The sequence below is a fragment of the Mytilus galloprovincialis genome, chromosome 5 (genome assembly GCF_965363235.1).
Source record: "Mytilus galloprovincialis chromosome 5, xbMytGall1.hap1.1, whole genome shotgun sequence".
NCBI lineage: Eukaryota > Metazoa > Mollusca > Bivalvia > Mytilida > Mytilidae > Mytilus > Mytilus galloprovincialis.
In genome coordinates this window covers 28,426,815-28,454,683 of record NC_134842.1, presented here as the reverse complement: position 1 = coordinate 28,454,683, position 27,869 = coordinate 28,426,815, and the positions used below count along the sequence as shown (strand labels likewise).

The window sequence follows — 27,869 nt, the reverse complement described above, 5'->3', positions numbered from 1 at the left end:
GGATACAACCGAACTACGAATTTGAGTAAAATTTAAATGAGGATAAATCCAGAGAAAACCGAAAACCGGAAGTTATATTTGAGAAATTATCAAAAGACCTGAAACTGTTCCATATGGTGAGAAATTAGACTTATTTAAACTCATATAAATCCATCGGGTCATTTTCCACGAGAAGATTTAAAAGATGATAAAAACTAAGACAAGAAGAAACAACTCTTCCTTGTTAAAAAATGCCATAAGTGTCATTACGACCAATGTTGCAATAAAATAAACAGATAAAGTAATAAAAAGTCTAAAAGACATTATTCGTCAAATTTGCGATAGTTTTATCCGGATTTCAAAACCAAATATACAGTTTCTCAAGTTTTTAACCCTTTCTTATTTTTCTAGTAAATAAGGCAGAAGTTACCTGTAAGAGGGTGGTAAAGGGGGCCCTGAACACGGAACTACGTGAAATAATAATAGCAAAAACGTTGAACGGAAATTAAAAATCGGAAAAAAAGAAACATGAGAAATAAAATCGTAAATATTAATGGAAAAAAATTAAAATATTTTATTAATCAGCCGTTAAGGGAGATCATGTAATCATTTATAATGGACATGATGACCCTGCAGTCACCTTTAAGCGTCCACTAGTTGCAACTGATTTAAAAAATAATATTCATAATAATTAATTTGATAGCAATTTTTTGATATTCTAGGAACACATAATTTTAACATGTTTAAACAATCTCCGGAGTGACTTTAAATTAAGTCCCTGTTTACTTTTAAATCAATTGCAGGACAAGCATGAGCAATTAAGATTAATATAATTTCTGAATTTTCTATGATTTCAAAAATTTCAATTTATACCTGCAAATTGGAATGACCCATACCAGTGTGTATTACACCACCTCTAGATCTGAACATGTTCTTTTATCTAAAATACTACATATGTTTACCATCATCTTCCTTTCAACAGCAAACATGACAAATGTATAAATCATGTTAAACAGGTTAAATAAGCCAAATAAAAAAACAACTTTCTCATGAACATGATGAAATGATTGTCTGTTAAAAAAGAAAAAAAACATCATACACAATACACAAACATGAAAAACACATGACAGATTTAAAAGTTCCCAGATTTTTAGATAGTTTTCTTTGAAATTGGTTCACCTGTTTTATTTTACTAGTGTTCTTCTTCTTATTTCTTTTATCAAGCTGAAACATTGTTATACGAACTCGTTATGTTTGAAAGTTGAACAGTTGTCTACTTTTGGTTTTGTTTTGTTTACATTGCTATGGATATTTATAATATTTAGTAACGGACAGGTCGTGGTTATCATACCCAGAAATATTCCGATCAGTAGTCGTAAACATAAGGGCCGTCATTCAAACGTTTTAGCATTAAGGGTTAGGTAATTATAAACACTCATATGAATAAGACATATGGTATCATCCAAATTAAATGGTATGGTCCAAAACCTTAGTATATAAGCTGATGTGCTGTCAAAACAAAGGCGTTTGTTGGATAATCAAGAAGTCTTTAATAAGCTAAAAGGTAATTATTTACACTTTATAAAAGAATTGATAGAATCTGAATAAGAATATCTGCGTACCTGTCAGAATAAGGTTGCAGGAGTATTAAAGTTGTATTTACACACCGGGTAATAGGTGCATAGGCGACTGTGCGGAAATACATGCACTGGTTAGGCAGTGCACAGGCTGAATAAGCCAGATAGTGCACAGGATAGCGGTGCACAGGATAGTAGCGCATAGGTAGAAATTAGCAACGTTTGGAATAGTGCACAGGTTAGCACTGGTTGTTGCTTAACACAAGGTCTGTTCAAATACAGCAACACGTCCCACAAATTGTTATTGTGTGTCAGAGGCCAAAGTTAACAAATTAAAGATAAAAATATAAGAAACCGTGCAGCTTCCAATATCCAGGGGTAAAATTTGGTACGATACCCAGAAGTCACTACCCCGAGTACGTGACAATAGTACATGCATGACATGTATCCCTAACTATCTTGATATATGATAAAAGTTGGTGCCAGAAAAAAAGGCAGCTGCTATACATTCCATATTGTTGCCAGTTAGAAGGAACAACTTAAGAAACAGCTAGAATCTTGATTTCCCTACACAAATTGAAACTGCTATCAACTTAAATTTCTTATGTAGAGTGCATCATTCTACTTTAAGTGATGCATACATGTATATGTAACTTGTAATGAGGAATGTCTGTCTGTTTGTCCCTTAACTGGTTTCGGTTTTCTAACTTAGACTGACATTAGTTTTCTTATGAAACTTATATGCAAAGCTTATTACTACAAAACACAAAGTATGAGTTTGGGTAGCATCACTTTTACTGTTCTTGATTTACATGTACATGTATGTCCCTTTATAAGGGTATAAGCAAGCAGGGGCATCAAATTCATCTGAGTTTCTAAGGCATACCACCCATTTATTTTCCAAAATTTGTATTTGAGTTATAAAAAAGATTGATTTATAATTTATTTTAAACTTATAACTAGGATTAATATTGTTATTTTTTTTTTTGACAGATTGTGAGATCAGTTAAGCGTTAAGCAGATGTGTAAGCCAAAGGGAACAGTGTGCAATCTGTGACATGGAAACTAAAGCTCCATCTGTTAAAGTTCTGAAGGTACATATATTCATGTTATGTAATCTGATAAGGCCAAAAAAAAAATATGTTTGTTTCCGGTTACACGACCTACCCTTTTTTTCCAGCCAAAATCCCGATCCTTAACTTTTTTTTGACGAATTCCAAAAAATTCGGATATCCGCTAAACGAATGTATTGGCTATTGTAATATTATTTCAAAACACCAAACCCTTCCCTATATGTTTAATGTTAATTTCATTGTGTAATCGAAAATATAGGATTAAAGAATATATATCGGCAAATCAGAAAAGAATATTCGGGTAAATCTGTCAAATCCATGCACAATCGGATTTTTTCTGACAGTAAATGGACCCAGAAGTTGCGAATTTACAAACTTGCAGACAAGAAGATTTCGTTTTTATTGAAGAAAAAAGAACTATTTCTTGATAAATTGTTGTCTTTATTTATTATCTTCCTTAACCATGTGAATAAGATGCCCTTTTACTTCAAATGGTTTGAATTTGCAAGACTCAGTTGACAAGATCAGTACGTAAACGTTGCTGTTGGGAGAATTTCATAAAACTCTAAATGCTCACAGAATCAGAAATATAATCTTAAGGGCATACGATACAGTTACAGGGGAGGTAATGATGTTTCTAACTTAAAATGTTATTTTCGCGACGTCAAACTGTGACATATCGGGAAAAGATGCATTTTTCGACTGATTTTTATCATTTAAACTGATTTAATTTGAAAGCGAGTTCATGGACCCCTATTTTTCAAAACAGCAATTTGTTTCATTTTGCAGGGAGATTATGTGACCCAAATTTTATAAAACTGTAAATAGAGGTTTTTTTTTAATTTTGATAAACATGCAGCAAAAAATGATGTATTTTCCTCAATTCATGAACATTTGATAAATATGAGTTATTTCTGAATTAAAAATGCATAATTTTTTAGGATAGTTATAAAATACAGAAATTACCGATTATTTAACAAAAAACAATTTGTGTTTATCTTTTATAACAAAAAAGTTATGTCTTTCTTTCGAAAAAGAAATTACGACCACAAATCTGAATTTTGAGCAAATATACAAAATTTCGACCTCATTTTACTCAAAAAGTAGCACATGAAGGTATATTTTTTATTACATATTTGAATTAATCAGGTAAAAAATAGCCTATATGCAAATTTTCACGAACTTGTAAATACAGGATCAAAACTGTATCGTATGCCCTTAACAGAATGTAACTCCTTCTGAATAATTTATTGCAATGTAAATATAAATCCCTTTTGGCAAGAGAAATCTGACTTTTGTCAGAAATATTTAAGTGCAAAAGTAAACACATGTCATGGACGCCATATTGGATATAAACAAATTTGTGAGGAAGCCTCTAGAACCATGACCTAAAAATAAATAGTCTTCAGAAAACGTAAACTTTATGCAATTATATTTTATCAATAATGATTATTTATGTAAATTCAAACTTGATTATTTAAAGAAATAAAATAATAACAAATATGATTTTAGTTTGGAGATTCTGCACAAACATGCTTCATCTAATTTATAGCCAAATTAGTTTACCTGTGGCTGTGTGATAATGTAAATAATGGATATTAATTTGTTTACAAAACAAATAAAGACACAAACTATGGATGGTAGATAATAATTCATATAAATATTTTAGGACATTTGATTAATTTATTTTAATATATAGGATTTAAAAACTGCAAACCAAATTAACCATTACTGATGACTACATAATCTGCAGATATTTTATCTAATTTTTTTTAACAATATTTATGTTGAATTTCAACCCCCCTTCAAAAAAAACAACAACAAAAAAACAAAAAAAAACACCTACCTACCCTTTTTTGAAATTCCATGTAATAGGAAACACGCATATTTTTTTTTGGCCAAAGTGTTTTTCAGTAGAGGATGTCTTGTATTCCTTATCAAAACCATTAAACTGCTAACCATTTTTTCTTGTACATGTAACTACTATCAGATACTGATTGAGTGAAACCAATACTGTAAATTCAGAAATTATTCTGAGGTCTTTATTATTGCGAAAAATGTGACAGAGTTGTAAACGCAATAATTTAAACTTGCAAAATCCATGGTATATTTAGATAGGTCAAGGTAAATACAAAATTGAAGTGAACTGTTACCTTGCAATGTAATGTCAAATGAGTTTGAGCTCTATGTCCTGTTTGACAGTGGCTTTTTATTATTATGTACCAGTGTGGGCAGAAAGAGCTACACAAATAATGAATCATTCCAACAATAAATTGTGTACTTCAATTTATCTGTAGAAACAGTCAGTTACCATGGTTAGGTCGATCAGAAAACTAAAGTTTAAGTTATCCAAAACATGTAAAATATTCTGATTGAATATATGAATTTTTGTATGCATTACTTTTGTACTTGCATGGAAATTGATTATTTCAAATTATTTTTTTTCAGCAAATGTCCATCACAAGGCAAGACTTAGAAAAATCGTCTGAGCGTTTGGCTGACAATTTATCTCGTCTGCAGCAGGACAATGCAGAGCAAACACAGGTCATTGAGGAGAGACTGTCTGAAGTTCAAAAAGAGCAGATCACAGCTGAACAATTACTGCAGTCTGATTGGTCAGATCTAACAGAAGATCAAACCAACAAATCAAATAGTAAATACATTGAATTATACATAATCTGAATCAAAAGAGATTTGAAAACCATGTTTACTTTATTATTTAATTATAGATTATTGTTGATCATCTCAATTTCTGGTTTGAGCCGGGACGGCGAAAGTGAGAAAAGCAATCAAGTTGAGATGACCAATGATAATCTGTTTATCTCTATTTTACTTATGACAAGGTTTTCAATTTCATTGATAATGCCACATGCACCCGTTGTTTCTAGTGATAATTTTTCGTATCACTCGATTCTGCTGAGAAAGGAAATTATCAGTCAACAAGATCAAAGGAAAATTTCTTAAAATAGCGATAATTACATGCATAATAATTTAATTGAGGTCTGGAGCTGGCATGTCAGTTAACTGGTAGTAGTCTGTTGTTATTTATGTATTATTATTATTTTGTTTATTTTCTTTTGTTACATCTTCTGACATCGGTCTCGGACTTCTCTTGAACTGAATTTTATTGTACATATTGTTATGCATTTACTTTTCTACATTGGCAAGAGGTGTAGGGGGAGAGTTGAGAACTCATAAAATGTTTAACCCTGCCGCAATTTTGCGCCTGTCCCAAGTCAAGAGCCTCTGGCTTTGTTAGTCTTGTATGATTTTTAATTTTAGTTTCTTGTAAATATATAATTCGGAGTTTAGTATGATGTCCATTATCACTGAACTAGTATACTTATTTTTTAAGGGGCCAGCTGAAGGACGCCTCCGGGTGCGGGAGTTTCTCGCTACATTGAAGACCCATTGGTGGCCTTCAGCTGTTGTCTGCTCTATGGTTGGGTTGGTGTCGCTTTGACACATTCTCCATTTCCTTTCTCAGTTTTATACTATAGTTCAATATTGAGAAGGTAAAATCACATCTGTCAGTGCCTCATTGGGCCACCTTACCTGTGTAAGTTTCTGTTTTGATGTCAGAGAATTGAAGTCAAGCTTATTTTTATTATGGCGAATAATCTTCATGTTTCTTTTATGATTTGAAAAATGTGTATGTGTTAGGGAAAATAGGCTAGCCTAACAGAATGCTTTGGAAATACAACGTTTTCCTTAATCATAAGACATATTTATCTTGTTTATTTTCTTTGGTTACATCTTCTGACATCAGACCCGGACTTCTCTTGAACTGAATTTTAATGTGCGTATTGTTATGCGTTTACTTTTCTGCATTGGCTAGAGGTATGGGGGAGGGTTGAGATCTCACAAAGATGTTTAACCCCGCCACATTTTCGCGCCTGTCCCAAGTCAGGAGCCTCTGGCCTTTGTTAGTCGTATTATTTTAACTTTTAGTTGCTTGTGTGCGAGAATTTCTTGTTGCATTGAAGACCTGTTGGTGACCTTCTGCTGTTGTCTGCTCTATGGTCGGGTTGTTGTCTCTTTGGCACATTCCCCATTTCCATTCTCAATTTTATTAGCATAGTCAGTTAAAGATTTATTTTATCCAGACAAATACTTAAAAAACTTGACTGATCGTTGAAATTTATTTAAATCTTCTTTTTTTTTTAGGTGGAACAATAAAGAAAGGCTTGAGAAGAGAGCCTACTATTGTCAGACAGGTAAGGACACATGACAAGATTCTTTCTGTTACATTGTATATTAAAAAGAGAATTTGTGTTGCCATAAATAACTATAGGTGGTCATCATAGTTTTTATAGTTGACTATGCGGTATGGGTTTTGCTTATTGTTGAAGGCCGTACAGTGACCCATAGTTGTTGATTTCTGTGTTATTTGGTCTCTTGGAGTTTTATTCAAGTTGTGAGTTGATAGGTCCAGTTACACATCAACAACCTTAGGGGGAAACCTGTTTAATCCTTACTTGATATGTGTTTTGTGCACACATTTAACCTTAACATTTTTCTTACTGTTTTGTAAATATAAATAAGTCCATGCTATATATATTTATTGAATGTAAAATTAACTATTTAATTACAGTTACGACAGTGGACCACATCAGATGTGATACGATGGCTAGAGAAAGAAGGTCTGCACAAATTCATTCTAACATTCCAAAGTAAGTTGGATCGAAATATTTTTTGACGATTTGTGTCTGACTCATAACATTTGTACGGTGTATTATTGTTTGACAAATATGGTATTCAGCTGCATCATTGGAAGGGAAATGCCACATTAAAAAAATCAGAGCACTTTGACCTTGACTTTGAACATTTACCCTTAAGGTGTAATACCACCAAATCATGGTACGTCACATCCGATTGTATACGAAAATAGGTTGAAAAAAAATATTCCCTTGAATTTGACAGTTGTAGGTAATTAATCCTACATTTTATTGCAGTAAAACATTTCTGTTTCATAAACAAATGTCTTTGGTATTTCAAAGCACCGTTATTTTTTTTTGGAGGGGGGGTTTCTATAGAATATTTTGTAAGCTTGAGGTTACATGGTTACTAAATCTTGTACACAGGTTGAATAAGGGGAGGAATTTGATTTGTTAACTTACAATGATGGTTTTTTGTCGAGCCTGCAACTTTTGTTGCAGAAAGCTCGACATAGGGATAGTGATCCGGCGGCGGCGGCGGCGGTGTTAGCTCACTTCTTAAAAGCTTTATATTTTAGAAGATGGAAGACCTGGATGCTTCATACTTTGTATATAGATGCCTCATGTTACGAAGTTTCCGTCAGTCATATGTCCAATGTCCTTGACCTCATTTTCATGGTTCAGTGACCACTTGAAAAAAAAGTTCAGATTTTTAGCTCACCTGGCCCGAAGGGCCAAGTGAGCTTTTCCCATCACTTTGCGTCCGGCGTCCGTCGTCCTGCGTCCGTCGTCGTCCGTCGTCGTTAACTTTTACAAAAATCTTCTCCTCTGAAACTACTGGGCCAAATCAAACCAAACTTGGCCACAATCATCATTGGGGTATCTAGTTTAAAAAATGTGTGGCGTGACCCGGTCAACCAACCAAGATGGCCGCCACGGCTAAAAATAGAACATAGGGGTAAAATGCAGTTTTTGGCTTATAACTCAAAAACCAAAGCATTTAGAGCAAATCTGACATGGGGTAAAAATGTTTATCAGGTCAAGATCTATCTGCCCTGAAATTTTCAGATGAATCGGTCAATCGGTTGTTGGGTTGCTGCCCCTGAATTGGTAATTTTGAGGAAATTTTGCTGTTTTTGGTTATTATCTTGAATATTATTATAGATAGAGATAAACTGTAAAAGCAATAATGTTCAGCAAAGTAAGATCTACAAATAAGTCAACATGACCAAAATGGTCAGTTGACCCGTTTAGGAGTTATTGCCCTTTATAGTCAATTTTTAACCATTTTTCGTTAATTAAAGTAATCTTTTACAAAAATCTTCTCCTCTGAAACTACTGGGCCAAATTAATCAAAACTTGGCCACAATCATCTTTGGGGTATCTAATTTAAAAAATGTGTGGCGTGACCTGGTCAACCAACCAAGATGGCCGCCACGGCTAAAAATAGAACAAAGGGGTAAAATGCAGTTTTTGGCTTATAACTCAAAAACCAAAGCATTTTGAGGAAATCTGATGGGATAAAAATGTTTATCAGGTCAAGATCTATCTGCCCTGAAATTTTCAGATGAATCTGTCAATCGGTTGTTGGGTTGCTGCCCCTGAATTGGTAATTTTGAGGAAACTTTGCTGTTTTTGGTTATTATCTTGAATATTATTATAGATAGAGATAAACTGTAACCAGCAATAATGTTCAGCAAATTAAGATCTACAAATAAGTCAACATGACCAAAATGGTCAGTTGACCCCTTTAGGAGTTATTGCCCTTTATAGTCAATCTTTAACCATTTTTCATAAATCTAAGTAATCTTTTACAAAATCTCCACTGAAACTACTAGGCCACAATCATCTTTGGGGTATCTAGTTTGAAAAATGTGTCCGATGACCTGGCCATTCAACCAAGATGGCCAACACGGCTGAAAATAGAACATAGGGGTAAAATGCAGTTTTTGGCTTATAACTATGAATTCAAAGCATCTAGAGCAAATCTGACAAGAAGTTAAATTGTTAATCAAGTAATATCTAACTGCCCTGAATTTTTCAGATGAATTGGACAACTGGTTGTTGGGTTGCTGCCCTCCAATTGGTAATTTTTAAAGAAATTTTGCCGTTTTTGGTTATCTTGAATACTATTATAGATAGCGATAAACTGTAAACAGCAATAATGTTCAGCAAAGTAAGATCTACAAATAAGTCAACATGACCTAAATGGTCAATTGACCCCTTAAGGAGTTATTGCCCTTTATAGTCAACTTTTAACAATTTTCATTAATTTGGTAAATATATGTAAATTTTTACCAAATATAGTTCTCTGTTACTAATGGGCAAAGTTCATTATAGATATAATTGTAAGAAGCAAAATCGTTCAGTAAAGTAAGAACTTCAAACACATCACCATCACCAAAATACAATTTTGTCATGAATCCATTTGTGTCCTTTGTTTAATATGCACATAGACCAAGGTGAGCGACACAGGCTCTTTAGAGCCTCTAGTTTGTAATGTTGAATTCTCTCTTATTATAAGTAAAAGGATAACTATATTTGGTATGTGCGTACCTTGCAAGGTCCTCATGCCCGTCAGACAGTTTTCACTTGACCTCGACCTCATTTCATGGATCAGTGAACAAGGTTAAGTTTTGGTGGTCAAGTCCATATCTCAGATACTATAAGCAATAGGACTAGTATATTCGGTGTATGGAAGGACTGTAAGGTGTACATGTCCAACTGGCAGGTGTCATCAGACCTTGACCTCATTTTCATGGTTCAGTGGTTAAAGTTAAGTTTTTGTGTTTTGGTCTGTTTTTCTCATACTTTATGCAATAGGTCTACTATATTTGTTGTATGGAATAATTGTAAGGTGAACATGTCTAGCGGACAGATGTCATCTGACCTTGACCTCATTTTCATAGTTCAGTGGTCAAAGTTAAGTTTTTTGAGTTTTGGTCTTTTTATCTGATACTATACGCCATAGGTCAACTATATTTAGTGTATGGAAATATTTTATGATTTATATATTAGTCGCGCAGGTTTTATTTGACCTTGACCTCATTTTCACGGTTCATTGCTCAGTCTTAAGTTTTTGTGTTTTGGTCTATTTTTCTTAAACTATAAGTATTAGGTCAACTATATTTGTTTTATGGAAGCATTGTTAGCTGTACATGTCAGCCTGACATGGTTCATCTGACCTTGACCTCATTTTCATGGTTCATTGGTTTATGTTTAGTTATCTTGGTTAATGTAACGTTTATGTGACAGTTGTAATAAAGCTTTATACTTAGGACTATCAACATAATATCAATGATTAGTAAAGAAGGCGAGACATTTCAGTGTGTGCACTCTTGTTTCTTATATGCAATGAAAAGTTATGTGAATTTTTTTCTGTAGTACTGGACAGGATCTAACTTTACTCATACCAAGTATTTCTCTATTTGAAACAAAGATAATTTCTACACAATTTTTTGAAAAGTGCAAATTTAACAAAGACTAATAGGGGAAAATCAATGGTGGTATTACACCTTAATGTAGTTAAACCTTGTCTGATTTGTGTCCTGCACATAACTTTTGTACTGTAGCACTTAAATTAAAAACCAATTATATGGGATTGGGATGTGTCAAATTTTAAAATCATGTCACCCTCACCTTGACCCCTATGATAGTTATTTAGGTTCAGAACATCACTGTTTGGTGGAGAATTTAGGTTAATCAAACCAAGTTAAACTAAGTATGCAGATGCATTAAAGTAAGATGATTTGTTAGTATGGCTTTGATCTTTGACCACAAAAAAGTTGATTGACCGTTAACATTGATATGGATTAAAGCCAAAAATGTCATCGTCTCAATACTGAATTTTACAGCAGAAACTACTGGGGTATAAGTCCTGATGCAAACAGCTTTAGTTATTATTGATATATTAACAATATTTTATTTTCCTTATATTGTAGGACATCATGTAAAAGGAGAAGACCTGGCAGAAATTAGACTTCCATTTTTAGGTAGACTAATAACTTTAAGATAAAAGAAATTATTTTGATTATAGATATATGAAATTGTTATTAGCTTCCATGACAGATTGATTAATTTTCTTTTCAATTCAAAACTAGAAAAAAGTAACACATTTATTGAACAAAACAAATGAAAATCAAAAGACACTATGGCAATTTTTTTCAAATTAAAAAGAGAAAAATAGCGTATTTATTGAACAAAAGGAATGTAAATCATAAGAGACTATGAAGAGACATAATAATCGCACGATTTTAACCTTATTTGTAGATAACTATGACCATATAAGTGTTAGTGACAAGGAACTATTGTTATCACATGTATATGAACTCTTACGACTTGAATCAGAGGAACAAGACAATCCAGAACAATTCACGTCACCATTAGACCGTGAAAAATACATGGCTGCCAGACAAATTTCAAAAGAGGCAAGAAGATCACCAGTCATTTTCCTACCATCCCATAATTCCACACCATCTACTTCGCCTTCTTCAGTTGTCTCATCACCGCTAGCAAAGTTACGGAAATGTTCAGATCCAACCGTCATGTCAGAGACATTGTCAGGGTACAACAAAATTTTGTATATATTATTCTCTTAATCCATCTTTTCTCTGTGCGTACAAAGCAAGGTTATCAATACAGGATCATAATAAAGTGGTAATAAAAGAATTTGAAAAAATTATGCTTTTCTTCCTGTTTATAAAGCTCTTAAAACATTTTATTTTTTCCAGCAATATAACACTACTGTATATGAGTTGTGTTGAAAGCATTGAAAGTTTCTGAAAGATTTACTCAGAATCCATCTTATGTAAAAAAAATTAAAAAAATTTTTTTTTAAGTAATTTAAAGGTAAAAATATAAAATGCAAACTTAAGCAAGTACACTGCAATCAGCAATTAATTAAAAAAAATACATATAAATTTATGAAATTTTGTATTGAAGGTTGAGACAAAGGAAAGTGAAAACATTAGAAAAGCCTCCTAGGAAGGTATGTTGTTTTTGTTTTTTTATTGTGTGAAATTGGATCTGCAATCAAAACAGCAGAAATTAAAAAATGGATATAAAATTCAGCATTAACCTAAAATAAGCCATGAATAGAGATCACCATGTTTCTTGAAAATGTTGAGCATTTATTATTTTTTACTTTTTGTTTCTTAACTAATAATTCTTATTTATTATCATGTATATAGAAGAACCAAGCTACCAGCAGATGTACTCTGTTCGAACTTCTTGGGAATCAGGAGAGACAGGAAGTCAAGTGTGTCTGTATCCAGAAATATGGCAATCTGTTTGGCTTGACTCTACACACAGACTCTTCTGGTAACCTGATGGTTGTTAAATGTGAAGACAACCTAGATTCACTGTTAGGCTGCAGGTATGACACACAATTTGTTCTTATTTATGTACTGTAGACTCAGAAATTGTTGTGTGCATTTATTATTTGAATTTTTTTTTAGAATGTACAAGATTGCAAGATTGATTATTTCAATTTAAAATAAATCTTGCTTACAGAAATATGTAGATGATATTAGAATGCTAGTTCTGATTGCTATACTCACCCTGTGGCATTATTTTCATAAACAAACACCTCACGATAATTTCTGAAATAACAGTAACTTTATATTCTTCCATATTTTTATATGCCAAAAAATTAATATGTTGGTTTATTGAGTGAAATCCCCTCATAAACCTTCCAAAAGAGTGGGGTTATACAGGTTAACCTCTATCAGTCTGTTTGTCCATCCCTTTTATATATATGATTTTGATATCCACATATTTTGTGTTTATATTTTAACTTGCATGACAATATGTAATTTTTCAGAGTTCTTGAACTGAATGGGTATTTAGCAAGTCATTTGATTGATGACAGATTTTTACAAAGTGTCCTGAATGACAGTCAAGAACTGTATTTAGTTGTCTCTCAAGAACACATGTAGGTATATTTGGTAAATGATGTTTTCAAGTCAGTTTCTCTACCCTGAATGAGGTTGAGTTTTTGATAAAAAAAAAATTAAAAAAAGAACGGTTGAAATTACCAAAGGATATTAACTCAGAAGTCAAAACAAACTGACAACGCCATGTCAAAAATAAAAAAGTGATGAAAACACAAACAGTTTACAAAATACAACATAGAAAACTAAAGAATGAGCAACATAAACTCCACCAAAAACTAGGGGGTGATGTCATCTGCATGATAATCATGTAAGTAACCATCAAGTGATGGTCCAATCTATTTAAAACTTAGTTCACATGCTCAATATGATGTTAACATTTAAATATATAATTACTATGGTTTTGAACCAGAATTCATGGTTCTCTGAACAAGAAAAGGTGATCGTGTAAGTGGGTGTATGGTGGACACATAGTTTTGGTATTATAATTATTTTAAAAATACTGAATAGAATTAGTACACTTAACAAGTTTATATACTGAGGCCTCAACTATATAGTTGGATTAGGCTTAAGGTTATATATACAGATCATTGAACACAAACAGACTTCACCAAATGTCCTTCACAACTCTTTAATGAATGATTAGTACAGTTAAAAAACTAAGCCTTCAGTATTTTGGGCTTGTTTTGTTTACATGTTAATTTTCTTTGCACACTCTAAAGGAAACAGTTTTGAATGGTTATTATACCCCCGCTTTGAATATTACCCGCTTTGAAAAAGGGGGGTATACTGTTTTACATCTGTCTGTCTGTCCGTCAGTCCGTCTATCAGTCCGTCAGTCCGTCCGTCCCATGAATATGTTCGTTGCATTTTTCTCAGGAACTACAATGCCAGGATTTCTGAAATTTAGTTTTAGGCTTTATATAAGTCAGCTATACTGTGTGATGAGTTTTCAGATTCATCACTCGACAACTTCCTGTTTCCCGAACACTTGTATCATTTTACACACGATGGCCGAGTTGAAAAGTTTTGTCGCATTTTTCTCAGGAACTACAATGCCAGGATTTCTGAAATTTGGTTTCAATGTTTATATAAGTCAGCTATATACCGTGTGATGCGTTTTCAGATTCATCACTCGACAACTTCCTGTTTACCGAACACTTACATATTTTTACACTATTTACATTATCCACTTGCGGCGGGGGTATCATCAGTGAGCAGTAGCTCACAGCACACTTGTTATTCTTATATACATGCTGGACAATTTTCATAAAACACGACGACAATAAACTGAAATTCATTTTTGTAGAAATATGTCAGAAGAGGACAAATGGGAGAAATTGAAACATGTTCTGACAGAAATGAAAGATAAAGACCCAGAAGACATTGTATGTAGTCTGTCTGATGATGACCTTGATGAGTTGAAGGAGAAATTTACAATGCAGGTAGCGAGAACCTAGAAGTCAACTTCAAGTGTAAAAATAGAATTGTTATTAAGTTAGATAATTACCAGCTAACAAAAAAAAATAAATAGATTTGGAATTTAACAACATTGCTTTATAGTGAAATACTTACCTCACACTTCAAATAAGACTTTGTTATTGTGACTCCAATAATATAGCCAGTGTTCCTAGGATCAGGCATGTATCGAAGGATGTTTTCTACTATTGGAAACTTTGAAGTTTCATTTCTTTCAGGGCATAATTTAATTTTCTAAGAAAAAAACCTGCTATCAACACAAAATGAGCATATAAAATGGTGGGTAATTAAGGGCTACATTTAAAGTTTTTGGTGGGGTTCGTGTTTCTCATTCTTCAGTTTTCTATGTTGTGTTTTGTGTACTATTGTTTCTCTATTGGTCTTTTTCTTTTTTAGCCATGACATTGTCTGTTTATTTTCAACATATGAGTTTGAATGTACCTCTGGTATCTTTTGTTCCTCTTTTTGTAAACTTATAATTGGAAAATATCAGAAGAAGCTTTTTAACTAAAAATGATTTATATTTTATCATTCTTCAAATGTTTTTCAGGAGGAACTAGTGAAGGCCAAGGAAGAAATAGATGATTTAAAGCAGCAGGTTTCAGCATTATCAGAACAGTTGAGCTTACAGACCAAAGTTATGGGGGATATGAAGGAACAGAGAGACAATGCTCTCAGAGATAATGTCAGGAAAAGATTTAAAAGACATGGTAATGTTATTGTAAACAAATCTGTATTGTATCACTCATTTGGCTAGAAGGATTGAAACTGGCCCGATTTGGTGGGGTCACATCTAACAAAGCCTAAAGTTCCAAATAATTTTTGCAAAGAATTCCGCTCAAGCCAAAGCTAGAAGCCTTCTTAAACTTGCAATGAGGTGAGAGCTTATTTTGCTCTGTGGTTTTTGCTGTTCATGTAGTGATTTTGTGTCATGGATGGAAACCCCATGTCCTTGCTTTTCTATTACAGTTGTTCAATCAGTCTTTAAAAAAAAAAAAAAAAACAGTTTTTAATATTCTTCAATATAAATTAACTTTTTGCACTTTGTATAATTCTTTTAATTGTTGAGTTATAAATTATAAACAGATATATTACAAACTTCCTCTTGTGATAAAGTTTTGCGAATTCTTGAACTTTACAGCCATAAAATTATTCAAATTCTCTAGGTGATAAATTGACCAATGCAAGCATCTCAGTGCCTCTTAATAGAGATAACTTGATATCTAAGTTGATATTTTACAGATCAACTAACACGTTAAGGGATGACTTTTATAGAATCATTATTCACCTGTACAACAACAACAACAACAACAACAATTTTTATTTGTCAATCAAGACGCCCAGAGGAGCAGTACAATTACAGTTTAAATTAAAGTGTACAAATAATTGTTGTAATTTTTTTCATTGAACTATTTGAAATTATAATACATGACACTAAAACTATATAAGAGAAGGGAGACAACAAATACAGTATATTTTCTCAAAGATAATGAGTGAGTGAACACAATCAGTACCGTTGTATAGTGAAAAGAAGGGCTCAGGGCTTCTCATGTTTTATTACTTAATTTTACTCTTCTAGTCTTTATTAAATTATCTATTAACTTAATCATTATGTTATTAACAAATGGATCTTCATTTGACATCAACCATACAAATTTATCTTGGTCATTTAAAGTTTTAAAATTAGTAAATTTAGAGGATAAATCTAAAATGAAACTGGACCTTTCAGTTTTAAGTGATGGACATTGAAGAAGAAAATGAATTTCATCCTCAACAATGTCATTATTACATAGTTTACAAAATCTTTTGTCTGGGGGTATTCCTTTATGTCTTCCCTTTTCTATTTCAAGTTCATGGCCACTGATTCTAAATTTGGTTAACTCGTTTAATGTTTTACAATTATTTAACAATAAATATTTTTCAAGGCCAATATTATTTTTAAATAGTCTATAGGTTCTTAATTTATTTCCTTGCGCCATGCCAGGTTTGTTATTATTTAATTGGTTAAGCCAAATTTCATCATATTTAATGTGGAGTATTTTAATGATAATTGATGAGATTTGTGATTTAACAAATATTCTGGGGTTAAGTTAAGATATTTAAATAATGAATTAATGCTTCCCAACCAATTGTCGTTACATTTTTTAGATAAAATTTTGGACTCTTCAAATGCTTCTTTAATGAGGGAGTTATTTTGTTCTGAGAGTCTGACCCAAAATTTAGTCATATTAAGAATAACCTCAAGAGAGAGGGGGTAGCGCCCCAACTCTCCCATCACTGCTAGGTTAGTTGATCTTCTAGGTACCTGTAGAGAATATTTACAAAATTTAACATGTAACTTTTCGATAACTAGATCTTTACACATCTGAAAAAAATAGTTGTCTCCTTTTGATTGTAACTTATTTGGAGAGAATTGGCCCCAAATTTCTGAGCCATATAACAAAATTGGCTTCAGTATGTGGTCAAAAAGATGTAAAAGTGTTTTAATATTAGGTTTAAAATGAGTGAAATATCTTTTTAATTTAAAAAAGGCTTTTAATGCTTTATTATAAAGATTAAACTTAGCATCTGTAAAGCTGCCAGATACAGTGAATATAATGCCAAGATAATTATATGATATTAAAGCTTAAATAATATCCTTTTATTTTATATTACAGTGTCTGGAGAGACAGAGTACTACAAGATGACCATGGAAAGTCTAAATGTAGAATCTGCTACAAAGGTATGTATTGTAACGATAACCGAGCGGTCAAGCTTTGGTGTTAACTATAAATATTGGAACCCTTAGTGTGTTGCTATAAGACTGGAACATATGAACTAAAGTTATAACTGGCGACTCTTCTTTGGTAACGTGGTTCTCTGGTATCGTGGTATTCGGGTAGATCTACAGTTGGTTCTGTATAGGTTTTGTGGTACGTTGTTGTATTCTGATAGATCTTAGTTTGGTTCCGTTTAGGTTTTTGTAAGAATAACAGACTCGTTAAATAAAAATCAACTTGTATTTACTTTAAGATGTATTATAAATATCAACAATGCGTACACATATTAAATAACTTAACAGTATTCTAGTTTAACAAATAAATACCACACTTTATTAGAATATCGCAAAGAAAATGGATAGCGGAAATATTATACCCCGAAAGTCTACATGGTCTACGAACTATAGTTTGGTAATCGGCAAATGGTAAATCAAATTCAATGTTAAAAGACAACGTTTCTCTCGAGAAGTTATTCTATAAATACAACTTGTTATGGAACTAACAAGCCCACATTATACGGAAATAGTCTGGTTATTACTTAGTCTGGTAAATGGTTTCGGTACATGTATATTTAAATCGCTTGGAATTAGCGTGTGTTACTTGCCCAGGGTAAAGTCGTACTAAACCTTATCCTTTCTCTCCACCGTATTTATACTTTGGTAAACCATTACCAAAATGGTTTACCATTTACCATTTCGGCTTACCATTTTTACCATTTCGGCTTACCATTTACCGAAATTACCAAAGCCAGAGCCGACGTCATAGAAAAATAAGGTTATGACGTCATTGGTGTACTTAAAATGAAGTAAACAATTCACAGCTGTTCCGATAGTAAAAACATGGACGTTAAGAATAATAAAAAGTTAACAATGTTTACACAAAGTTGTACAAGAAATATAAAATAAACACAGTCATTTAACGGTAAGGTTTTAACAACATCATCACACAATTTTAGGGAAAAACAAGTTCCATTTCAAGGAACCCCCATTTTGTTACACTCTCCCCACCTTTGAAAAATAATGTTTGCCCTCAAACATGAAAAGACATTCCCTAAAATTTAAAACAATACATATTCAAAATTATAAAACAATATTTGATCAAATATAATACAATCTTCTGAGTGTTTATTGTTCATTTTCGTCTTTTGTCTTCCCGCAAATTTTTACTTCCTCACAGTTCTTTATGATATCCTTTAGTTTTGTAAATGTTCATATAGCACCAACATCTATTCTACACATAACGATTGTTCATAAAAACGAGTTCTGTTTATTTTAACGAATGTTTATAGAGCACAGACATATCTTCTTTACTTGACAAATGTTCATAAAACACCAATACATCTTCTTCTCATAATGAAAGTTCATAAATGCGAGTTCTGTTATTTCGACCAATGTTTATATAGATAATAGAGCACTGACGAATCTTCTTCACTACACGTTCTAGACGAATGTTCATTAACCAGCAACACTTTTACTTCGCGTTATGAATGTTCTCACATCAGAAATAATTCAGTGTATTTTGACAAATGTTTATATAGCATCATCAAATATTCTTCGCAAGACGAACGTTCATAGAGTATGAATGAATTTCCTGAAAACAAGCTACATATTTAAACAATCAACAAATGTACACAATATCAATAAAAATCTGAAATAAAATTACATTTAATCTACAAAAACTCTTTCCCTTATCCAATATATACATGGACTTTTATCTATAAAAATCAAACTCAATAATCATTGATACAAGTATATCTATGTCAGCAATAATGAGACACGATACCGAGTATTTATTAGACTGTGTTGGTAATACAGCAGTCCCCATCGGCATAACTACGCTTCCATTAGCCATGCAGGGGTAACCCACTACGTGTATTGGTTAACACTGTCTTCACAATCGTGGACATGGTATTATTCATGGATGAATAACAAATAAAAAAAAATACTACCCACATACAATGGACCTGGTATTAATCAAACAATGTAATTTCATGTCAAAACATTGACAATTACAAATAAACTATCAGAATATATTATCTGACTGAATTTCTCAAAATTATTGGACTCCTTTAAATCATAATTAGTCTCAGCTAAAACTTGGTACTCAGTTTCAGCTACTAATAGTTTCCCCGACCAGTCATTTGGTCTACCACTTTTCTTGGAATTAAGTTGTTATTTCTGTTATAAGGAATTTTTTGAAAGACGACCTGAAATGTCATCACTTTGTTCAGACAAATAAATTTCCCTATTTAAATCAAAATTATTATATTCATTTACAGTATTTACGTCTGTTGTTTTGGAAGGCTTCATATTCAAGAGCTACTTGAATTGCGTTATCAATATTTTTTGCTTTGGCCTGGAAAATAGCCCATTCCATGTCAGCATCATTTAGAGAATCAATAAAACAATCACGTGCTAAATAGTCCCTAACCTCCATTGGAGCTGATGGATACGCTAATCTTACTAGACGTTTAATGTCTTGGCCTAATTCAGGTATATGTTCCGTGCGTCCGCGTATTTTACTTTTCATTTGCGCCCTGTACAATTCTGCTTGGTTTTCTGGTTGAAAACGTGACGCTAAAGCGGCAGTTAGTTGTACAAAATTGGACCGCATCTCTGGTCTTAAATTGGTTAAAATACTTTGGGCGGAACCTCTTAAGCTAGTAGCTAATTCTAAATCTTTCTCTAGGTCAGACCATTTATTAATTGCCGCAATTAATCCAAACTGAACTAAATAGTCTTCCCAATTAGTCTCTCCATCATAAAGTACTGGTTTCTTTTTGTAACAGTTTGTATTTTGTAAGTTTATATCATAATCACGCTCAAAATTTGGTTTATTGCTAATGCCAGAATAATTTAAATTACTGGTCATTTCATCAGTACGGTGTTCATGGTCGGTCCCGTTAACCCCAACTCTGAATCGTCCGCGGGACGTCAAAGGTAATGCTTGGTACGTTGCCCCCATATTATGGAGTACGCCCCGGTCCAAAGTCCTAGGTAAATCTCCCGAATCCCATCTGGATTCACAAGACGTTGCGCCTCGTCTTGTATTCCCGGAGTCTCCCTCAGCAGAACCCTTTGCTTCAGCAGTAACCTCTGCTTCAGCATAACCCTCTGCTATAACAGTACCCGCTGCTATAGTAGAACCCTCTGCTTTCTGACTCCAAAACCCATACCTAGACCTGGCAGCATGGTTATAAAGAGTGCTTGACTCTTCACCAAGATTCTGTTTTACCGGCCACGTCGCATTTGGTTCCAAATGCACAACCGTTGCCCTATTTGAAACTTCCTTATTTTTCGCTTGGTCAATGGCCACTTTCGTTGATGGTGATAGACCTCCTGACAATGGCCTTTTGTCAGTATGGTGTATACCATCCTTTTCGTATCTATCTGTATTCTCTTGTGAGGGCCATTGATCTTGGTTCACTCTTATGCTTATCTCTCCGGTCGGCGTCAGATCATGGAAAGTTTCACAGGACCGAGATCGGGGGAGTACTGGTCTACCCTGGGCAGTTAACCTAGGTGTTTCAAATCTATTTTCCGCGCTATCCATTTTACTTATATTTATTTTTTTTGCCTGATCTTAAATTTTATTAAACTTATTGAAAGAATAAAAAAAATTGTAGGTACGTGCCTCCGCTGCTACCACTGTAACGATAACCGAGCGGTCAAGCTTTGGTGTTAACTATAAATATTGGAACCCTTAGTGTGTTGCTATAAGACTGGAACATATGAACTAAAGTTATAACTGGCGACTCTTCTTTGGTAACGTGGTTCTCTGGTATCGTGGTATTCGGGTAGATCTACAGTTGGTTCTGTATAGGTTTTGTGGTACGTTGTTGTATTCTGATAGATCTTAGTTTGGTTCCGTTTAGGTTTTTGTAAGAATAACAGACTCGTTAAATAAAAATCAACTTGTATTTACTTTAAGATGTATTATAAATATCAACAATGCGTACACATATTAAATAACTTAACAGTATTCTAGTTTAACAAATAAATACCACACTTTATTAGAATATCGCAAAGAAAATGGATAGCGGAAATATTATACCCCGAAAGTCTACATGGTCTACGAACTATAGTTTGGTAATCGGCAAATGGTAACTCAAATTCAATGTTAAAAGACAACGTTTCTCTCGAGAAGTTATTCTATAAATACAACTTGTTATGGAACTAACAAGCCCACATTATACGGAAATAGTCTGGTTATTACTTAGTCTGGTAAATGGTTTCGGTACATGTATATTTAAATCGCTTGGAATTAGCGTGTGTTACTTGCCCAGGGTAAAGTCGTACTAAACCTTATCCTTTCTCTCCACCGTATTTATACTTTGGTAAACCATTACCAAAATGGTTTACCATTTACCATTTCGGCTTACCATTTTTACCATTTCGGCTTACCATTTACCGAAATTACCAAAGCCAGAGCCGACGTCATAGAAAAATAAGGTTATGACGTCATTGGTGTACTTAAAATGAAGTAAACAATTCACAGCTGTTCCAATAGTAAAAACATGGACGTTAAGAATAATAAAAAGTTAACAATGTTTACACAAAGTTGTACAAGAAATATAAAATAAACACAGTCATTTAACGGTAAGGTTTTAACAACATCATCACACAATTTTAGGGAAAAACAAGTTCCATTTCAAGGAACCCCCATTTTGTTACAGTATTATAGGTGCATTTCTTATTGGGGAGTACAAATGGGTATTATTTTCAAAGAATACACCAAAACGTTGTAAAAATGTCATAAACAATGAAAATTCAACCAAAGATGTAATATAATTTTATTTCCTTTGTGTGTATAAACAATTAAATTACCCATAATCCTTTGATTCTGAAACTACAAATTGGCAGTGACTAAGAAAAACTTAACACATGAAAGGGATATACTTTGAATACTGTAAATTCAGAAATTGTTGTGTGCATTTATTATTGCAAATTATGAAGAAGTGACAAAACATAAGATTTATCAATGCGATTTTAGAAAAATCTACATACTGATTGACATAAATAATTCTTAATATTGCAATACTCACCTAGTCGCATTATTTGCATTAATAAAAACATCACAATAATTTCTTCAGTATTTCAAAATTCTTTTTCTCCTGATCAGGGATATTTGTTATTGTTTTGATTCAGAGCATTCAGGTTGTCAATGTATAATTATAATGTGTGTATATATATAGAGAGATATTGTTAAGCTTATGATTTTATCCTTATAAGTCTACAATATAATATATCTATTTAGAGAAATATTTATCAGTTGGTGGGTATATTTTTCAATATAAAAATCAATGCTACTTGAAACCTCTTTTTCTTACACCTTATAATAACACAGATTTTCCTGTATCTTATGAAAGAAAATTACTTGGCAAACTGAAGTTTCTACATTGTGTTCACAGATGGTTGTTACTAATTTAAGATAATGACCTATAAAAGACACACTTTAATATCTTAGAATTTGTTTCATAATTTTAATAGGTTTTTATACGACCGCAAGAATTTTAATTTTTTGTCGTATATTGCTATCACGTTGGCGTCGTCGTCTTCGTCGTCCGAATACTTTTAGTTTTCGCACTCTAACTTTAGTAAAAGTGAATAGAAATCTATGAAATTTTAACACAGTGTTTATGACCACAAAAGAAAGGTTGGGATTGATTTTGGGAGTTTTGGTCCCAACATTTTAGGAATTAGGGGCCAAAAAGGGCCCAAATAAGCATTTTCTTGGTTTTCGCACTATAAGTTTAGTTTAAGTAAATTGAAATCTATGAAATTTTGACACAAGGTTTATGACCACAAAAGGAAGGTTGGGATTGATTTTGGGAGTTTTGGTCCCAACATTTTAGGAATTAGGGGCCAAAAAGGGCCCAAATAAGCATTTTCTTGGTTTTCGCACTATAACTTTAGTTTAAGTAAATTGAAATCTATGAAATTTTGACACAAGGTTTATGACCACAAAAGGAAGGTTGGGATTGATTTTGGGAGTTTTGGTCCCAACAGTTTAGGAATTAGGGGCCAAAAAAGTGCCCAAATAAGCATTATTCTTGGTTTTTGTACAATAACTTTAGTATAACTTAAGTAAATAGAAATCAATGAAATTTAAACACAAGGTTTATGAACACAAAAGGAAGGTTGGGATTGATTTTGGGAGTTTTGGTCCCAACAGTTTAGGAATTAGGGGCCAAAAAGGGGCCCAAATAAGCATTATTCTTGGTTTTCGCACCATAACTTTAGTATTAGTAAATAGAAATCTATGAAATTTAATCACACGGTTCATGACCATAAAAGGAAGGTTGGGTTTGATTTTTGGAGGTTTGGTCCCAACAGTTTAGGAATAAGGGGCCCAAAGGGTCCAAAATTGAACTTTGTTTGATTTCATCAAAAATTGAATAATTGGGGTTCTTTGATATGCCGAATCTAACTGTGTATGTAGATTCTTTTTTTTTTTTTTTTTTTTTTTTTTTTTTTTTTTTTTTTTTTTAAATGTTAAAATATTTTATTTGAATTTTACATTTGTTAGAGATACATGAAGTACCGGTACCTTATCCCGGCCTCGTTAACGTTAGTATATAGCATGTAGATTCTTAATTTTTGGTCCCATTTTCAAATTGGTCTACATTAAGGTCCAAAGGGTCCAAAATTAAACTTAGTTTGATTTTAACAAAAATTGACTTCTTGGGGTTCTTTGATATGCTGAATCTAAAAATGTACTTAGATTTTTTATTATTGGCCCAGTTTTCAAGTTGGTCCAAATCGGGGTCCAAAATTAAACTTTGTTTGATTTCATCAAAAATTGAATAATTGGGGTTCTTTGATATGCCAAATCTAACTGTGTATGTAGATTCTTAATTTTTGGTCCTGTTTTCAAATTGGTCTACATTAAAGTCCAAAGGGTCCAAAATTAAACTAAGTTTGATTTTAACAAAAATTGAATTCTTGGGCTTTTTTGATATGCTGAATCTAAACATATACTTAGATTTTTGATTATGGGCCCAGTTTTCAAGTTGGTTCAAATCAGGATCAAAATTATTATATTAAGTATTGTGCAATAGCAAGAAATTTTCAATTGCACAGTATTCAGCAATAGCAAGAAATCTTCAATTGCACAGTATTGTGCAATAGCAAGCAATTTTCAATTGCACAGTATTGCCCAATAGCAAGAAATCTTCAATTGCACAGTATTGTGCAATAGCAAATATTTCCAATTGCACAGTATTGCACAATAGCAAGAAATATCTAATTGCACAATATTGTGCAATAGCAAGAAATTTTCAATTGGAGTTATCTTTCTTTGTCCAGAATAGTAGTTGAATCAACTTAAATCATTGTTTTATACAATATACAATGTATATTCACTTTTACTACCAACTGATAAATTAAAACAATCTACCATTCAGTGATAACAAGCACTTTATTTTACATTTTAATATTTTATGATGTATTTAAATGAGTAGTTATTGTTGCAAACTCCATTAGGAATTTGAATTGAGGTCAGTTTTGGAAAAAGGGAAAGGGGGATGTGAAAAAAAGGGGGGGGGGGTTAAATTTTTCTCATTTCAGATTTCATAAATAAAAAGAAAATTTCTTCAAACATTTTTTTGAGAGGATTAATATTCAACAGCATAGTGAATTGCTCAAAGGCAAACAAAATATTTTAAGTTCATTAGACCACATTCATTCTGTGTCAGAAACCTATGCTGTGTCAACTATTTAATCACAATCCAAATTTAGAGCTGAATCCAGCTTAAATGTTGTGTCAATACTTGCCCCAACTGTTCAGGGTTCAACCTCTGCGGTCGTATATAGCTGCGCCCTGCGGAGCATCTGGTTGCCATTGTCATTTAATTAATTCACCTCTCATGATTAACTGCACTACAAAGACTTTTCATGTTCTCAATAGTTGTTGCTGCGACCCTTTAATTTATTGCATATATCACTTTTGAGGGTAAATAACATCTTGTTAACAAAGAAATGCCTGTGAATCTTGTATTGACATGTCTTAAACGGTTCTTTCTATTAATACTCAGCTCTGAAGGACACAATGTATACAGTATTATCACTGTCTATCTGTATGTCCCTGCATATGACATATTTACTAACATCTATTCAGCTATTAAATGGAAACAAATGTCAACATTGAAAGTGAAACAAGGATGAATCATTTGGCTGTCTGATTCAATCCACAAATAAATCGCTCTTAAACAGGATAAAACAAAAATAAATTTACTTTTTAACCTACAATATGAGATCAAACAGACCTAAAAAAATCAATTGTACATCTGTTTATATTTTATATATTTTTGTTTATATCGGGTTATATGGTTATAGACACTCTTTGGAGGTATAAATCTTGATGGTTAATTAGATGGTGTCTAGTCAAATTTACACACGAAATGTTGATACATATTATCAAGCCCATGCATTGTTATTTGTTTATTTTAGACATTTTGTAATTTGGGTATATGTTGTAACATATGAATAAAATATGAGAATTTGAGCAAAATCAGTGAAGATGAAATTGACAGCTAATGCCCCTTTAAAATTCAGTTACTATTTTTACGGAACCCAAAATCAAATATTCCTGGTATTTTTTTATTAGTCTTCATATGAACATGTGTTACTGTGTTATGTCATTTCCTATTTATAGATGGTCAACTTCATATTTACCAAATACTTTTAACATGTAATGGGCATATTTGACTGTTTTCTGTAGGAACAAGTAACAGATTCTCTTAAAGAAATTGTGAAAGAAGCTAGTCGCCAAAAGTTCTACTTAGATCGTCTGATTTCTGTTGTTATTGAAGAATCACCATGGATACTGGACCAAGTAGATGCACAGTTTGATGATAATTCTCTAGTCAATCAAAGTGAAGAATTTTGTTGAATTGTATTTAGTACAATAGAAACTTGTAATGAGTCATTTTTTCAACCCTGAATTGATTCTTTCTCTCTCTAAAGAAAAAGCAATATTAAGATACACTTTTTTTTGACTGGGGATTTAAACTGTTTGATTGCACTACTAAGGTATGTTGAGAATGACTAAGTATGACCAATTATTTGTTATTTTTACAATAATCATACTTGATTACAATGCAATAAATGGTTGTATACTAAGGGTATAACTAATAATTCATTTACTTCTCATGGTAGCCCTAGATTGTAGAAAACCATTACTAACTCCATGGAAGGGAAGTAATTTATATTAAAATAAATTTCTAGAATTGATTCAAGATTCAGAAAAGCAAAAAGCATTACTGTGAATTCTGAAATTATTGGGAGGGGAAAAAGTAATGCCAATAATGTGACTAGGTGGGTATCACAATAATAAGAACTCACATTCTGATATCCTTCACATTTAAGTGTCGGGATATCACCTGGAATTGCAATAATAAATGCAGATAATAATTTCTGAATTTACAGTATATTTATTATTATTAATGTTGACTCTTAAAGATCTGAAAATGTTATTATTTGTAGCGTAGTGTTTATGGTAATGGGTATAAAACAATACAATTGTATAGGTCATTACTTACTTTTATATGTTAAGAATGTTTTTTTAATGAAAAAAGAAATAAATGGTTGTTTCATAAAAATATTTTTTCACAATTTAGCATACTACTAGAACATTCATTATTATCTTATAAAAAACACAATTATCTTTTATATTTAACTTAATTGAAGGTTTCATTTTACAGACACATCCAAGTCACAACCAATAATGTCTTGCAATATTTTACAATGTCTTACAAGGTTTTACAATGTCATTTAATTTCTCACAGTGTCATTTAACTTCTCACAATGTTTAAAAACGTCTTATAATGTCTTACAATGTTTTAAAATGTCTTACAAGGTTTTACAGTGTCATTTAATTTCTCACAATGTCATTTAACTTCTCACAATGTTTAAAAACGTCTTATAATGTCTTACAATGTTTTAAAATGTCTTACAAGGTTTTACAGTGTCATTTAATTTCTCACAATGTCATTTAACTTCTCACAATGTTTAAAAACGTCTTATAATGTCTTACAATGTTTTAAAATGTCTTACAAGGTTTTACAATGTCATTTAATTTCTCACAATGTCATTTAACTTCTCACAATGTTTAAAAACGTCTTATAATGTCTTACAATGTTTTAAAATGTCTTACAAGGTTTTACAGTGTCATTTAATTTCTCACAATGTCATTTAACTTCTCACAATGTTTAAAAACGTCTTATAATGTCTTACAATGTTTTAAAATGTCTTACAAGGTTTTACAGTGTCATTTAATTTCTCACAATGTCATTTAATTTCTCACAATGTCATTTAATTTCTCACAATGTCATTTAATTTCTCACAATGTCATTTAACTTCTCACAATGTTTAAAAACGTCTTATAATGTCTTACAATGTTTTAAAATGTCTTGCAATGTTTTAGACTATGGTACAAATTCTCCAAAAGAAGA

At 32.3% G+C, this 27,869-nt stretch overlaps 1 protein-coding gene across 1 annotated transcript; it reads left to right on the top strand.

Annotated features, from left to right (window-relative positions):
* The first annotated feature begins 34 nt into the window (after positions 1-34).
* Positions 35-27,196, top strand: LOC143075540 (uncharacterized). The gene is made up of 14 exons (XM_076250982.1): positions 35-116; positions 2,550-2,650; positions 5,078-5,282; positions 6,797-6,846; positions 7,224-7,302; positions 11,229-11,279; positions 11,557-11,851; positions 12,229-12,274; positions 12,477-12,661; positions 13,109-13,219; positions 14,488-14,623; positions 15,208-15,367; positions 17,315-17,379; positions 26,138-27,196. The coding sequence occupies exons 2-14, from the start codon at positions 2,615-2,617 to the stop codon at positions 26,306-26,308; spliced, it is 1,590 nt and encodes a 529-aa protein (XP_076107097.1). The 5' UTR covers positions 35-116; positions 2,550-2,614; the 3' UTR covers positions 26,309-27,196.
* The last annotated feature ends 673 nt before the right edge of the window (positions 27,197-27,869 follow it).

Excerpts from the sequence above, each read along its gene's own strand:
- LOC143075540 (XM_076250982.1), top strand. The coding sequence starts at position 2,615 with ATGGAAACTAAAGCTCCATCTGTTAAAGTTCTGAAG. Across the intron at positions 2,651-5,077 it reads CATCTGTTAAAGTTCTGAAG|CAAATGTCCATCACAAGGCA; the intron begins GTACATATATTC and ends ATTTTTTTTCAG. Across the intron at positions 6,847-7,223 it reads AGCCTACTATTGTCAGACAG|TTACGACAGTGGACCACATC; the intron begins GTAAGGACACAT and ends ATTTAATTACAG.